Raw genomic sequence first — 15530 nt, forward strand, 5'->3', positions numbered from 1 at the left:
CAGACATTCCCATCCACTTCACGCTGTGACTGCTCAGCTGTGTGGACAGTGTTATCCCCATATTTAAACATTATCATGCATCCACTGTCTATAACGGTCGATTTTGACTGTATCCACTCGGAACAGCTAAAAACATTTTTTGATTTCCAACACAGTTGGACAATATGTCGTACAGACTAGTTCTTTTCTAGCATAACCTGGCCCTTAAAGTGATACTCCTATAAGTCTAGAGTAGAAGCATGATTTGGTACATTGTTTTATAGTAACTTGGCAAGGTGTAATCCTTTTCTTCATATTCTACATATATGTGAAAAAAAACATGATATGAAATGTTTACATACAGTATGTTATTTAATCTTCAAGTATTTACAAAACATGATGTATTTACAATATGTTAATTGCCAGTCTGATACCAACCAGGAAAAAGAAAAACTCAACTTTAACCACAGGCATATGAAGGCAGTGAATCCGTTGTGGTTAGAAATTATAGAACGTTCAGTCTAGTCTTCTCTGGTTCACGATCCAGCTCCAAAGTTGCCAGCCTTCTCTGCGATCTCCAGTGCACCCTTGAGATTCTGATCAAAGAGTTCACACCTGAAAATTAAACGTTTAGAGTTAAGTCAGAGGACACAAATAATTGGATGTGTGGGTGTCAGATATACAAAAAAACATCAGCGTGGAAGGCAACATCTTCTTGATTCTTTCTGTTACCTGATTGGCATTTCTAGAGAGTAGAACGGATTTTTGAGGGCAAAATCTGAGTATATCTCATAAATCTTCCTCAATAGCGCATCAATACCAGATTGACGAGGGTCCGCCAGCACAATGAACTTTATCCCTGAAAGAACAGAGTTGGAACAAGCCAGTGAGAAAGACGTCAGTTTAAAATCACTTCTATAAACATACAATAAGTAGGTCACATATTTCACCTACAGGTCGCAGGTCTTTGTTTCACCTACATTAACACCCGTTCATACCACTAACCTGTAAGTGTCTGGAAGCAGTGGAGTTTGAAGACGTCCGTTTCTAGCATCTCAATCCCTGAACTGCCAACTTCAGGGGACAGCTGTGAACCTATAGCAAACAACCTGGGGAAAAAGGCAAAACGGGCAATTTACTGCTAGAGGCTGATTGGTGCCAAAACTAACTTTAATGAGCGGATCCAGTATCAGCCATACATGACTGATCCACATGAGGCTAATGCATCACAATAAATAGTAGGCCTTTACTGTAGGCCTTGTTTTAAACAAGGAGCCAAGCACATGTGAAGTGCTGGTGTATGAACGACTCCACTTACATACATATGAATTCAGGAGTAGTTACAGCCTCTCTACTGTACACATACAAGAGTGATCGTAATCAGTTCCAGAGCACTGGTAATGGAGGTTTACTCAGTCTTGGCACATACCCTGCGTTTGGGTATAAGGGTAGAAAAAGATGGATTGATGTGTCACTTGTAAGGAACACATCAGACTCAGAGCTCTCTGCCATTGCCTTTCTTTACAGGATATTGCTCCTGACAGCAGGAAATAAGAATGTATACATTTACTAAGCGGGTTCCCAGTGTTTCCACACAAAAAGGTAAAAAGTCAGAATTACAAAGAGAAACCAGAGTGCTGAATTTGGCTCAGTGACAGTTCAGTAGGCTGAATGCTTGCCAGAAATGTATTAAACATGGATATGACTTACGAGTGAAACATAGAAGCCAGCATCAGCTTCTCGTTGGAGCTCAGGCGAGCCCGTCCAAAGCGGATAGACACTGGGTAGTTTGAGGCATCCTTTAAGTATTCAAGGATGTCCTTTCCTTCTGCTGTGTTCTTGCCAATCACATCAGCTCCATTGATGGACAGCACTGCGTGGCCCACTGGAGAACGACAACACACGCACTTAAGTTTCAGAAAATACAGTTTAAAGCCATGCAGCCTAGATGGTCAAATACTTACACCACAGAACATCCTATGAGATTTTTTTGTAGCGTCACAAGTCCACTTTAAATAATAACTGTTATTCAGACACACTGCAGAGTAGGAACAGTTTAGCTAGAACACAGCATTACTACATTAGCTTTCGTCTGTTTTGTTTAGGTCTTTTAGGTGTGTAACGCCCCCAGCTAGCTAGGTTAGCTAGTAAAATGAGCTAACGATCTGCTCTAAAACGTTACCTCTGATTCCGTCCCGCTGTCCAAACGACACGATGACTTTTTCATCGTGGTGCTTCAGCACTAAATCTAAAGGATAGCTAAACGTTTTCTCGGCCTCCGCTCTCGGGACATAATTGTCGTATTGGTAAACTAAACCTCCAGCCTTGTTCACAACATATACACTGTAGATCACCATCTTTGCAACGTCCTCCTGCCCGGCTGACAAACGTGTCACGTGTCCTCAGAGTGTCAAAAAGAGGAACAAATCTAAACCAGCTTCTTTATATCGTTTTTAACTTAGTATTACTCTCAATCTACCGCTGTGCATGTTATGCAGCAGTTTTGTAAGCCAATAAGAATTATAAAAGTGAATTAAAACTATAAAACACAGGAGTACTCAATTTCCCATAATGCCCTCTTCCATTTCCGCATATACGGGTTGTCTAAGGGGCTCTTGCACGGGTGAACTTCCTTTCGCTCCGACATCTTGACGAGGAAACATGGTGAGGATAGTTATTACACGTTTTGTCGAAACAAACTAAAAATGCTTCATCTTTCTGTGACATATCTCGAGTTGTAATTGTTCGGATGATCTGGCGGCAGTAACGTGCTTTATTATGCTGCTATAAGAGTGTGTGGATGAAGCAGATAACAGTTAAATGTTACTCATTTAGCAGCTGGCTAGTTAGCTAGCTAGTCTGCTAAACCCACCATGCTTTCATGATTTACAGCGGTTACAGAAAATGAACCGAGCAAAGTTGTCACTAGTAATTCCGTATAAATGATAATTATACACAAGATGCGACACTGATAGCGATTACAATGTTAGTTTATTGTAACAATGAGAATAACCAGCTATGCTAATAGTTGTGCTAGAAACGCTGTCAAAGACGCCGACAAGGCCATCCCATGCCGTCCAGCAGAGTTAACCTCAGGCTGCTGGGTGTTTCCACCGACCCCGCAGTTTTTTTAATAGAATACCTTTAGTGCAGAAGGATCGTAATACACGGGCATTGAAGCATGTGCTGACATCTCCCACATGCCGTCCCAGTCTGAGTGTGATACAGCGTGGAGGATTAAGTGTTGCCTTGTTCTGGTTTCAGCCTCCCAAGCAAGACAAGAAGAAGGATACTGGGAAGTCCAAGAAGGACAAGGACCCAGTTAACAAGTCTGGAGGCAAAGCCAAGAAGAAGGTATGCAGTGATTAATAATCATCCAGAGTTGGTCCCTCACATGTGATGTGGTTGCTGAATAATTGGTGACCAGGTGCAATGTAGAGCTTTCCTCATCACTGAAACCTTTCTCTCCCATTCTGAGCAGAAGTGGTCCAAGGGAAAAGTGAGGGATAAGCTCAACAACTTGGTCCTTTTCGACAAGGCTACCTACGAAAAGCTGTACAAGGAAGTTCCCAACTACAAGCTCATCACCCCCGCTGTTGTGTCGGAGAGGCTGAAGATCCGTGGCTCTCTGGCAAGGAACGCCCTCCAGGAACTGCTTTCCAAAGGTGAAATTTTTTTTTTTTTTTATCCATAGCCGCAAATGGTGTTCACTGGACCAGAAGCAGTACCTGCATCCAAATCAAATGTATTTGAGTTTGAATTTAACACATTAGGAGATAGTCAGGATAGTTAATTAGAGAAAGGACCTTAACAACCCCTTCTCATCTGTTGAATAATAAAGTGTTAGGTTCTCTTAAATTACCAAAATATTTGCACATATCTAGACTTTAATGCACTGCTAATATATTAGATATTTGCTGCTTAAGTCTCAGATTGTGTCCGGGTAGTCTGGACAGGATCTGCTTAGTTTGTGTTCCAACAGTTATATTGGTGAATAGCTGATTTTTGGTCAAAGGAGCAGAACAATAAGGAGATTGAGTGTTCACAATAGATATCTTTCTGAAAAAGTGGATCCAGGGGAAGTTGGAGCTCTGAATTAAGTGTTTTGAGTAATCTCATCTGCCTGTAAACATGTACTTTTTATTAGGAGTGGAGACGGTACTGACGCTAGAAAACAGCATCAATAACATATTCTGACATCCACAACATTGTGATGCAACATTAAGCTCATCCCATCAATATGTCCCACAGTCATCAGCACTGCTGTTTCGGCTGCATCTACCATTTATAAATGCTTACACACTACATATCCATGTCGTAGTATTTTTGTTGCAGATTCATCAGTTGTTCCTAAATTACAGCGATTTGCATGGTTAATATGCAGCAAGTATCACTGAGCATAGGTACACATTGTGTTTGTCGTTTCTTTTATAGGCTGTCCTCATTTAAAAAAAAAAAGAAAAAAATTCAAGTACAAATTGCTTGATGAAAGCAAAGGGTTCAACAGTGAATGCTGTCTAAATGTAGTACTTCCTTGCATCCCACCAGATGTGATGCTTGTTTCAGTCGCTTTATATATGAAATCTGTCACGTGTAACAAGAACTGCTGTCTGTCTTAGATTAATCGTGTTAAAAATGCGGTGAAGTAGGAATGGAAAATATATGCGGTTACACATCACACACAGTGACATTGTCTTGTGGGCATTCACAAGCCCATTGCCTGCTTTGTGTCACCATAACAAATGAACTAAAAACTGCATTCATCTATGCAAAGCAAGTTTTCACTGACTGCAGCTTTTTTACGATAAATTAAACCTGTTGTCCCACATGTGGCGCATCATCTGCAGGTTACGGGTGCTAACCTTTATTTGATAAACTGCAGGAATGAATTTTGCTATAATTTCTAAAGGTTGTAGTTATAGTGAGATTTGTGTTGCAATGATTACATAATTGCATACCCGAAACACGTATGTTGCCGGTGTTTACACTTAATTCTCTTACAATAAAAATATCCAAATGGCACCGAAGATGGACCTGTAAACTGTGACATTCAGCCAGTTTGACTCTTTCACTGTGACATTTGAAATTGTGTGGTGTACATCCCCAGGTTAAATGAGTTGCAGTACATGTTAGGTGAACAATGTGTGGATGACGATATGCTTACGGAGGACATGGTCCTGTTTTGTCTTCCAGGTATGATTAAACTGGTGTCCAAACACAGAGCGCAGCTGATTTACACACGTAACACCAAGGGTGGCGATGAGGAGGCGGCGGCAGCAGCAGCAGAGAAAGCATAATCGGGTACGACGGCAGAAACTGTACAACATCATGCATCTTATCTTGTTTTTAGCTGCATCCACTGACCCACATCCTTTTTGTCTTTCAGGTTCTCCTGTTTGCTTCCTTAATGGGCTGTTTGTAATAAAAGGTGAATAAAAAATTGTAATGACAAAATCTCAGCTGTGTATTTGTTTAGTGGTCGTGTCAGTTAACTGGTTTACCTGCTATCTGGCAATTTCTATAACCAGGTATGTGGGGGGGCACTTTATTCATAACATCAAAATGAACTTAGTTTTTAGGTCCAGAGTTAATCGGCATCAAACAGACCATGGCTATTAAGGCTGAGAGTGTTTATAAGTGAGTGATGGCACTAGTAAAAGCAGGTGGCACAATAGTTTTGTAGATCCACACACACACGCTCTAAGTGGGGGTTCATACCTAAAAGTCTGGTTCCTGAATGGCCTGAGGCTGGTGCATTGTTTAAATTTTCCAACTGGTCCGGATTGCACTTGCACAAAAACTCATGGTCCGGAAATTGTATGCAAATACCATGTAGTGGGAATATTTGATTATTGGTCATACAATCAACGGGTAAAAAGATGAATATCTTACATCAAGGAGCACCTTCAGGTTGGTGATGGTCTGGAGCGTAATCAGCATTTAGAGGATCATGCATATGAATGACCCTGAAGACTGGGTATTAAATAAAATGTAGGCATTTCCAGGAAGAACTCTGCATCAGATGGTGTTCAAATCATACCATGATTTGCATTTGTCTAGTAAAGACTAATCATAAAAGCGGCTTATATTTACAGAATCCATATTTATCTCGTTGACTGAATCAATGTATATATCCCTAACTGCTACATTAAAAAAAGTTGAATTTATCAAAACGTGCTGACCGTATCAAAATATTCATATAATTTAGCCTATTCTATATTAAATATTGTCAGTGAATGTCTTTCATATTTTGATTGTAATTTTTTATTTTTTTCCATTCTCTATATTCATACTGAAAATCAAGATCAAACGAGCGTTTGCCCTTGTGCTCCATGGGAGGTTTCTGTCCTCCCTGAGCTCGCCTTAGGACACTTGTGTTACAATTTGACAGATGTACAGCCCACCTTCTGTTCTGACTGTAACAGCACTGTCTTTTTATTTCATCTTAATGTGTTTATTGTATGAACCATACACCAAGGCAAATAGGTAAACAGTGAAAACCTACTGGGTAATAACATGTATTGATATATATTATAAATAATAAATTAAATTGTACAAGAATAATACACAAGTACTATTTTAAATGACACATACAGTAGCAGCTTCCTTTGGTTTGACACCAGAAATGATGACACCACCCCTTCAGGGTGGACCAGAGTTCAAGTCCCATGTTGGTACCTATCCAAATGAACTACACCAAGGGCCCAAACGCTCCAGTGTTGGGTTCAACTGGACTAAACGAGGCTGGTGTGAACGCATACAAAGACTGAACTGATCTGTGTGAAGTTGTGCACATACTCCCCATAATCACAGATTTCTTGCCTCCTCGCACCTGAAATAAGCTGTATGTTGGGTATACAGTAAGTAAAGGAAATAAATATGGTTCATGGTCTGGAACAAATGTCCCCCAGTGTACAATAATGGTCTTGAAATTGTCCTAATGAAAACGAAGTTGCAAAACATGCCATAATAAAAGCAAGAGAAGTGGCGCTCCTTGGATCTGACAGTGATATGACACAAAACGTGCTGTGGGCAAATGCAGTTCAAAAGAAGGGGAATGCATTCCTCCTAAAATAAAGGTCAGAGGGGGGTAGAGTAAGACTGTACTCAAGTAAAAGTACTATTAATTTGCAAAAAAGTAGGCTACTCAAGTAAAAGAGGACATTAAAATAAATAGTTAATAGTTAGAGTACAAAAGTATTTACTGAAAAAATTACTTTAGTAATGAGTAATTTAAAAATTAAAAATTAAATAAAATAAAGAAACCAAAAATGGGTCTTTTTCCCCAAGTCTTTTATTTGATGTGGATGTGACTGGAATTATTTCAGCTACTGATGGTCTTTCTCAGGTAAAGGTAAAGAAGCGAAGTCATCATCATCTGATTAGATAACCTGCCACATTTACACCAGGACAATCCCAGTCTGTAGCTCTCAAGTGTGATTACAAAATACTAAATTAATATAATAGTCTGTTAAGTACGCCAATAAGTAAAGATTGTTTAAAAAATATACATTCTGTCTAGTCTCCTATATCAAATTATAATTTAATAAAAATGCTGTTTCATCATTTATTGCCTATTTAATGCAGGTATGTTCACTTCTTCACTTTTTCCTGAGGAAGATCATCTGTGGTTGAAACATTTGGTCTCTCTTCATCAGGCTACACCACTGAACATGAGTAGTTAAATGCACACAGCTCCTACACTGTTAGCTTGAATATTTACATCATGACAGAAAGCAGGAGTAGTGAAGCATAACGTGTGTAGCTATTTATTATTAAACATATTAACATTAACATAAGAGACACTGCTCTCCGTCCGCTTAGTGTCAGCACTGATGTACTGACTTCACAACAGGAGCCCGCTGCACTATGCACTAAATTTTTCATCTGTAAATATGAGCTGCTAGCACTATTTGAAAGCCATACTACCATCCTGTAGCTTCAGCTATTTTTCTGCTCTGGCCAGAGTCATGTGGATGTGCGACTGTGGCAGAATAACAAAGGCACCTACCTTTTAACAGATCATAGCATAGCAAAGAAATTAATAAAGGTTGCACAATGAATGTATCCAAATGTAACTTAAAAACATAAAAGTAATGATTTTTCTCAAATATATATATATATATATATATATAAGTAAGAAAAGCATTAAAACTACCCTGACAAATACAATTTACTCAAAAGGGTCACTTGAATACTAATGGAGTGAATGTAATTTGTTACTATCCACCTCAAAAAGGTAGCTTTATTATTGCAGCTAAATGAAATGTGATCTTGTTTTATTCATCTAGTCATTATTAAGGCTTTCACTTTTGTACTTCAACAAAGCAGCCTGCCTTTGTTTTGTCTAGATGGGTGGGAACCCTGAAAATGAAAAGCTGATTGGTTTGGGGTATTTTGAAAATGCACTTTCACATTGTGTGGGTGGGTTCATGAACCCAATCTAACATACAGCCGACAGACATCCAACGCTTTCCAGGCGTTATTCTGTTTAAAACAGCACACTTGGGATGATTGCTCTGACTTGTGCTACTGCATGCATTCACACCTCATTTACTGCGCATGTTGAGTTCAATTACTTGTCTGCATCCTTGCTGATGAAAGGCCTCGGTTCTGCACCTACACCATGTACCTAGTGTTGTCATCCAATAAATTCAAGGGGACATCCAGACTCAACTGATCTTGTTTTCAGTGTAAGATGGATCGTTTCTAACTCGGTGCAAGAGACGTCTTCTACTTGTCTATTAAAAGCTATGGGCAGTGAAAGGTTATGAGATATTGATGAGAAATGACACGAAATGAAGCTATCTCCACTGTCAGATGTCTGCTCTGGGCATGAAAGACACAGGAGCCTCGTGATGGATGCTGTCAGGCGTCCCTTTGTCACTGCACAGCATTACCTCGAGCAGCAACAGCAAAACACACTGCAGGATGCGTGTCACTGACAGATGCAGCACCTATCAGCTCCTCCAGCATCAGCCTGTGAGAACACAAAGACTGCGGAGGTGACTTCTCACTGTTACAAAGCCACGAGTGAGGGGCTTTTTAACAGAGCAACTGCCATGCGTTGGAATATTGGGTGCGCTTTTCCTCATCTCCATCAGCCAAACTGAATTCTTTTATTAGTCTGTCTGTTGTCTGGGGTTTGGTACTTGTTCTGCATCTAAGTGCCTGTGGTGTATAAAGGCCAAGTATTAACTTGTGAGTGGTTAATTAACTATACACAAGCATTTGTTCTTCACTTTATTAGAAATTAAAGGTCTTGTATAGTGCTGGTTAACTTGTAAATACACATTGCTGTGTTCTTGTCATATAAGCCTTGCATGTAGAGACAAGCATAAACAATTCTCACTCATGTAATAGACAGCAATTTCTGATCTCTTTAACACTTGGACAATGGTGTCTGTGTTGCTCAGAAAACCCATCCTATGGAACTCACATTCCTATAATTTTGGGTAATGCAATCAGTTCTTGTAATCATGTTTGATACTTCTAAATATTTGTGCATTTAGATAGTTGTGTACAAATACATCACGTTTTTAAAGCCACTATGTACCTACACTCGTGTTTTCAGTTATTTACTTGTCTTCTGCACAGGTTGAAGGTGGGTGGATCTATGCTGGTCACATTGACCTTTGTCCCACCCTAAGATGTTATGTCACAATTCCATAGAGGGTAATAAATAAATGTTGAGCGGAGCATCACAAACTGTAAACAGTGTGTGAGATAGATGCTGCAGTTTGTTGTGCGATGTTGTACAAACCAAGGCCACTGACAGAGCAGGAATAATAACTTCTTCATGTACAGTGTGGATATGGTGCAAATCTGCGAAGGTGAACCACTGACACACCTTCCTGCATTTGTCTGTTGTATGGGCTTCAGTTGATGGACAGATACTGTAGTGAGGAAGTGTAATGTGACTACTTTTAAGGTGTAATATGTTCTGCAGCTGCAGCAAACCTCACAGTAGATTCAGGGAGACCTAATCAAGCTCAGTGTGTGCACACCTACACAATCCCAAGAAGCGGTCTAATCAGGCACAATAATTAAAATCACCTGTGTGGGTTACCCTGAGGCAGAGCCGTTAAAATTATTTATAATATTTCATAATGTTAAACAAAGGTAGAGAGATTTTTTTTTTAAATGACACAAAGAGCTGTGGCGCATAGTCATTAAGTCCAGCAAGAACAGAGAGTTTGTACATCCAAATCAGTAAGAAAAACACAGGTTTAACTAATAATATTAATGATGTCTGAATTCCAGGTAAGCCACGACAGGGAGCCAGCATGTAAAATACCAGGACCGTGAAACTTTCTCACATTAATGGAATGCCGTTTATTTTTATCAATTCCACATGTGCTTTTCCTACTATGTATGACATGTAAAAATAGTCCTTTTTCACAGCAGACATTTTGGCATGTCATAGCAAGAAAAAGCACAGGTGCAATTGATAATGTTAATGAAGACTGCATTCCATTAACGCGAGCGAGTTTCAAGGTCTTGTGCATGCTGGCTCCCTGTCGTAGCTCACTGGGACACTTGATGGAAAGGAACTATTGTAACCAAAACTCGTTTCACCTTTGCTTTTCCTGCTGTGACAAGTCAAAATGTCTGCTGCGAAAAAAAGGCATTACTAAATGTTAAAAAATGGAAGAAATGTAAAAAAACAAAAAAACCTTCAAAGTCCATCAAAAAAAAAGAAGTCATAATAATAATAATTCTCCTTTCATTCAGTTTTGTATATTCCTGGACACACAGAGGTGACAGACATTTACCTTGTACCTTTAATTTGTCATTTCAGTATTTCTTTTCCAGTGTGTAATTTGTGGCTTCTGGACTCTTTAACCTAGTGTCACCAGCAATGTCAATTAAGTCATCATCAACGGGTGTTTCAGGCAGCCTCCCCCGGTGAGGTTGCCGTCTTCTGAATAGCTGCTGGTCTAAAAATCTCACAAAGCCACTTTCTAATATAATCATATAATATAACAATTTATGTAAATGTTTTATAATAAAATGAGTTCATACATCTTTGTTGTTGAACGACAAAATGAGGAGAGTCAGGAGTACGTTAAGACTTACTAACAGCATGAATCGTGTATATTGTCCTTGTATTGAAGGATGACCTTGAGTTATTGGTGTTTGTTTACCTAAAGGACACATTAAGTTCTGAAATTTTCCAATTTCCATTTCAACAACTGCAACCTTCACCCCCCCCCCCCCCCCCCCCCCCCCCCCCCCCAATCCTGTCTATTAATTCGCTGCTTGTCCCTCTGACTTACTAACTGCCCTCTTCAAGGTCCGCCCCTACTGCAGACTGTCACCCAGCAGGGCTATCTGAAAGACCAGCTTAACTTTATGTTGAGAACCATGACCGAAGTCTCAAATTAGACTGGACTGCATGGAGCCTTGGGTTGGGCAGTGAAAGTGACTCACTGGTATGCATGACAAACAACTGCCTCTGTTCATTATGGATATTTCTCTGTGTGTGTGTGAGAGAGAGATTGAACCTCTCCACTGATGTTTAATTCTCCTCCCTCCACCTCCTCCTCTTCCTCTCTCTGTTTCTGTCTCTCTCTTGTACACGCTGATGATATTCAAATGTCTGCAGGAAGGCTAAAAAGGCACAGCGAGTCAGAGGGAGAGAGTCAGAATGGGTATGCGGGCGGGTGGGAGCGCCGTCTCGCGGTGATCAGTCAGAGCGCTTCCAGAGCTGGATTTATGGCACGCAGCTGTTGAGTAGCTGACAGACGTGTGAGGAGCTCAAGCGCGGCTGCTTCTCAAGCTGCTCCTACCAGCTCAATCTCTGCTTACTGCAGCGTAGGAAGGAGGACTTCTGTGCCTCAACACACAACGGTGAGTAGACTGCCTTTTCTTTCACAAATAGTATTTATTTATTTCACAACTTCCTCTTAAGGTCACATTCAAGTGTTTTATAATGTCAACCTTTGACCTAATGTACAATTTCTTAAAATGTTTTCTTCCTTTGTGACCCCTGTTGTGCTGTGATTACTTTGTAGTCCTTCCAGAAGCAGTTTGGCATTTGGAAAACATGTTTTCTGGTTGCCAGCTGTCTGCAGTTTTACCATACATGGCCAGCAATATTGGACTACAAAAATAACTTTGTGAAAGAGCACCTCACTAATGTTTTGTGTCTTATGAGCATTACTCCAGTGTCTTATCATTTTCCATTAGTTAGACCTATGTAGTGTGTGTGTTAGTGTGTACGTCATGTGCTGCTTTAAAAAAAATATAGTTCACTATGCTGTGTCCTATTTTTAGAAGTTGAGGCATCACAGCAGAGTGGAGACATGACGCTGGCCACTTACTACACAGACAGATAGACAGGCAGAAACTACAGCCCTGTGCGTCAGCTTTCGATCGCTCCACGCACCGAGCTCCCCTGACAATTCCTCTGCGAACGTCCTCCAGCTAAACAATGTGAGCTTTCCTAACTCACTGAAACTTTTGGCGTTTGGTCAGGTCAGAGGAAGCCTGGATTCTCAATTACAGCTGGACCCTGTGGATTTTAGTTCAGCCCAGCCTTCACTCTCATCCAGAGGTCAGAGTGAGAGAGACAGACAGGTGAAGAGCATCACTTGTTTAAGGTTATTTGACCGGGTGCCGAAGGATAAATAGCCCTGATAACAGTGCTGAACCAAGGACTCTTCATCTTTGGGAGCAGGGGACTTTGTTAAAGTTCTGTAATGCTTTAGAAACTTCAGGTTTAGTTGTCTCTCCTGAGGTATGGGATAGATACTTGTAAACTCTTAAAGTTTTAGATAATCTAATTTAAAACACGTTTTCCATCACCAGGAAGCTTAAAAGTAAAGGCATGGACCTGATAAAACCTATTTTCTCTCTAAGCCTGTAAGGTCAGATTGTATTTCTGATCATAAAGCCCAATAAGTTGAGCATTCCTGGCACATGAGACTGTTCGGGGAGTGTTTATTTGGGTTGCTATGGAAGGATCAGGCTGTGGCTGAAGGGCTGGTGGTAACACTGAAAATGGAGCTGGAAGACGCCTTTAAAGATTGAGCCTCAAAGCTGCTTCCTCCTACCACTGCTGCTAGTTCGGAGGCCTCTTAATGCCTTCATTTAACATAATTAGACTGGGTTAGATCAAACTCATTAACATCATAATGAACAATTCCAGAGCTCTTTCATCTTCACCGCTCATTTGCCCAAAGTGCAGAGTGGGCTGATCAACATGTTAACACACAAATGATCTGTCGTTGTTAATAGGTAGGAATCGGTCAATTTAACTGATACTGATTTGTCTTTGTTTGATAAAACCCAACTTCATCCATGAACATACATACTGAATGAGCATACACTCTCACTTAAAGTTGTTATTGCTCTACTGTGTTGCTGAGATTAAATATGTCATTATGACTCAATCTCACAAGTACTATTAATAAATGTAAATGAAGCGAGAAATAAAAAACTAGCATTTCACATTACTTACTCCATATCAACCTTCGCTCTCTCTAGAAATTGCACAAAGTCATTTTTACCTCCTTTTCAGGCAACATTCATTTGTTTGGTTGTGAAATAAGGGCTATTTATCGCAGCTGGGCTTGCAGGCCATGTGACATGTCCTGCAGAGAGGCGGCTTTTGTCACAGAAATACTCTCAGCCTTTTATGCCAACACATCCCCTCCCTGTGTTTACTGCAAACAGCAAGAAATGAGCCACACAGACTATAGGCCTTTATTATCGTCCCTCTGAAACATCTCCTCCTGGACCTCAGAGAGCTCAGACCCCCGCAGTGAGCACGTTTGCTTATATTCATCACTCCTAGCTGTGAGGGCAAAACGATATTTTCTTCATTATTTACATAAACATAACTGAATTTGTTCATACAGTATGTCACTGTAGACTGTCAGCCCTTTTCTGCTTATATCTTCATCTCCACATGGAGTCACAGTGGGATGACGTGCCCAGCGGAACATCTGTTAATGTCAAGGAAGAATTACTTTTTGGTTTGAAAAGTGGCTCCTTTAACATGATGGAAAACGCCTTTACTGTGGCAGTAAGGCGCAACATCTGTCCCATATGTAAATGAGCCTGGCTACTGCAGTCTGAGCCCTGTCAGCTTCAGACAACACTGCTGAGACAACCTAGATACATCAGATAAACTTTCCCATAAAGTTGAGATGTGGCAGCTGTAAGGTATTGATGACAATTTGGAGCAGTTTGTTGCTTGGAGAAAGCTGCAGTATGTCTTTGTTTCTGCCTGTTATGGGTGTTTTATTGACTCTGAATAATCTACAACCGACAGCATTTTCTTCAGGCCTTGTCCTCTGCTAAAGCAGATTTCTCTGCAGTCTGTGTCTGGTTATTAATTCAGGTTATTCAATAGAAAGTGACACGACTCCTTTCTCCACAGCCCCGTGAGGCTGTGCGGTCCTTGGCTCCACTGTGCTCAAACACACACTCCCCGTGTCGTTGAGGAATCTGTCCCTGAGGGTACCTCTTGTCACTGTGTCAGATGGTCCAAATGTGCTGACTGGGGGCCTCGCTCGCAGGTTCTGCAGTCCTGCAGTTGGAGCTCCGTCTGTTCTCACGTGAACCGAATACGGAAAATTGTTGTGAAATGAATTGGAGTGTTTAAAATATGCTGACATTCATCTCCTTGGCTAGTGTCATTGATAGCTTGCTGCTGTGTAGCCAGGAAGTACAGCCTTTGCTCTATAATAAGTGGCATTCTCCTTTTGCCTTTTTTTTAAAAACTGCTGGAAATTCCATCAAGTTTTCCGTTGGCCAGATATCCACTGCGTCTGTGCACGAGTTCTGGGCTCATGAATAATATACTGTGCGCTGTGTGAACAAGGCATTGTATGGTGGTGCAGTTTGGCAGTGTGTATGTTAAACAGCTAAACTTCCAACTGAACAGAGTGGATTCAGATTCAGAGCAGAAATCCACCTCAGATCAAACCCATAATGATCTGTTGTTTACCATCTTTTATATATCACAATATTGTATGGATTCAAGATATTGATGTCTGATTACTTTCTCCAAACTTCTTAAAACCTGCATTCATGGTAATAATGTAGATGGCCACAATTTTCTGAAATGGTTCTCCTACAAAGACCCAGAAAGGGAAAAAATGAAAAGAAAAGTTGGTGTAAAACCGCATAAGTGCAAATGTATGTTACTAGAGTGTATGTTACTAGTCACTGCAGACTTTACGGACAAACTTAAAGCTGCAATTATATTAAATATTCGTATATTAAAAAAGCGCGAAAGAGGTCGTCTTTAGTGACAAACACAGGAAATTGTAGCCCATCTTTGCAGTTCCCCTCAGTTGTAGGCAGATTTTTAGCAGCTTTCCGATAATAATTTTTTGTTGTTCTGGCCTACAATGTTATTGTTTTGGCTCACTCTCACCGGTTATGTGTGTGTGTGTGTGTGTGTGTGTGTATATGTGTGTGTATGTATGTATGTGTGTGTGTGTGTGTGTGTGTGTGTGTGTGTGTGTGTGTGTGTGTGTATGTATATATATATATATATATATATATATATAATATGTGTGTGTGTGTGTGTGTGT

At 40.4% G+C, this 15530-nt stretch overlaps 3 protein-coding genes across 3 annotated transcripts in view; 2 read left to right on the top strand and 1 right to left on the bottom strand.

Moving 5' to 3' along the window:
- Nucleotides 1-332: 332 nt before the first annotated feature.
- trappc4 (trafficking protein particle complex subunit 4) lies at nt 333-2443 on the bottom strand. The gene is made up of 5 exons (XM_046074752.1): nt 2162-2443; nt 1690-1864; nt 985-1088; nt 712-838; nt 333-594 (listed from the first exon to the last, which is right to left on the bottom strand). Exons 1-5 carry the CDS (start codon nt 2334-2336, stop codon nt 516-518), a joined length of 660 nt encoding a protein of 219 aa, XP_045930708.1. The 5' UTR covers nt 2337-2443; the 3' UTR covers nt 333-515.
- A 133-nt stretch (nt 2444-2576) lies between these two features.
- rps25 (ribosomal protein S25) lies at nt 2577-5433 on the top strand. Its single transcript, XM_046074753.1, has 5 exons — nt 2577-2643; nt 3244-3333; nt 3461-3644; nt 5173-5280; nt 5366-5433. The coding sequence occupies exons 1-4, from the start codon at nt 2641-2643 to the stop codon at nt 5274-5276; spliced, it is 381 nt and encodes a 126-aa protein (XP_045930709.1). The 5' UTR covers nt 2577-2640; the 3' UTR covers nt 5277-5280; nt 5366-5433.
- A 5170-nt stretch (nt 5434-10603) lies between these two features.
- sgcg (sarcoglycan, gamma) overlaps nt 10604-15530 on the top strand; it is a 16983-nt gene continuing 12056 nt past the window's right edge. Inside the window, exons 1-3 of the mRNA XM_046074647.1 lie at nt 10604-10739; nt 11276-11414; nt 11588-11832. The gene's annotated coding sequence lies outside the window, so the exon portion shown is untranslated. The remainder of the gene's footprint in view (nt 10740-11275; nt 11415-11587; nt 11833-15530) is intronic.

This window comes from Micropterus dolomieu, linkage group LG17 (assembly GCF_021292245.1).
Source record: "Micropterus dolomieu isolate WLL.071019.BEF.003 ecotype Adirondacks linkage group LG17, ASM2129224v1, whole genome shotgun sequence".
Taxonomy (NCBI): Eukaryota; Metazoa; Chordata; class Actinopteri; order Centrarchiformes; family Centrarchidae; genus Micropterus; species Micropterus dolomieu.

Bases quoted from the DNA above. Each gene is read 5' to 3' on its own strand.
- rps25 (XM_046074753.1), top strand. The intron at 3,334-3,460 runs GTATGCAGTGAT...CATTCTGAGCAG, and splicing joins GAGGCAAAGCCAAGAAGAAG to AAGTGGTCCAAGGGAAAAGT. The intron at 3,645-5,172 runs GTGAAATTTTTT...TTTGTCTTCCAG, and splicing joins CCAGGAACTGCTTTCCAAAG to GTATGATTAAACTGGTGTCC.
- trappc4 (XM_046074752.1), bottom strand. From the start codon at position 2,336: ATGGTGATCTACAGTGTATATGTTGTGAACAAGGCTGGAGGTTTAGTT. The intron at 839-984 runs GTTAGTGGTATG...CTGTTCTTTCAG, and splicing joins CTGCTTCCAGACACTTACAG to GGATAAAGTTCATTGTGCTG. The intron at 595-711 runs GTAACAGAAAGA...TTTAATTTTCAG, and splicing joins TCTCTAGAAATGCCAATCAG to GTGTGAACTCTTTGATCAGA.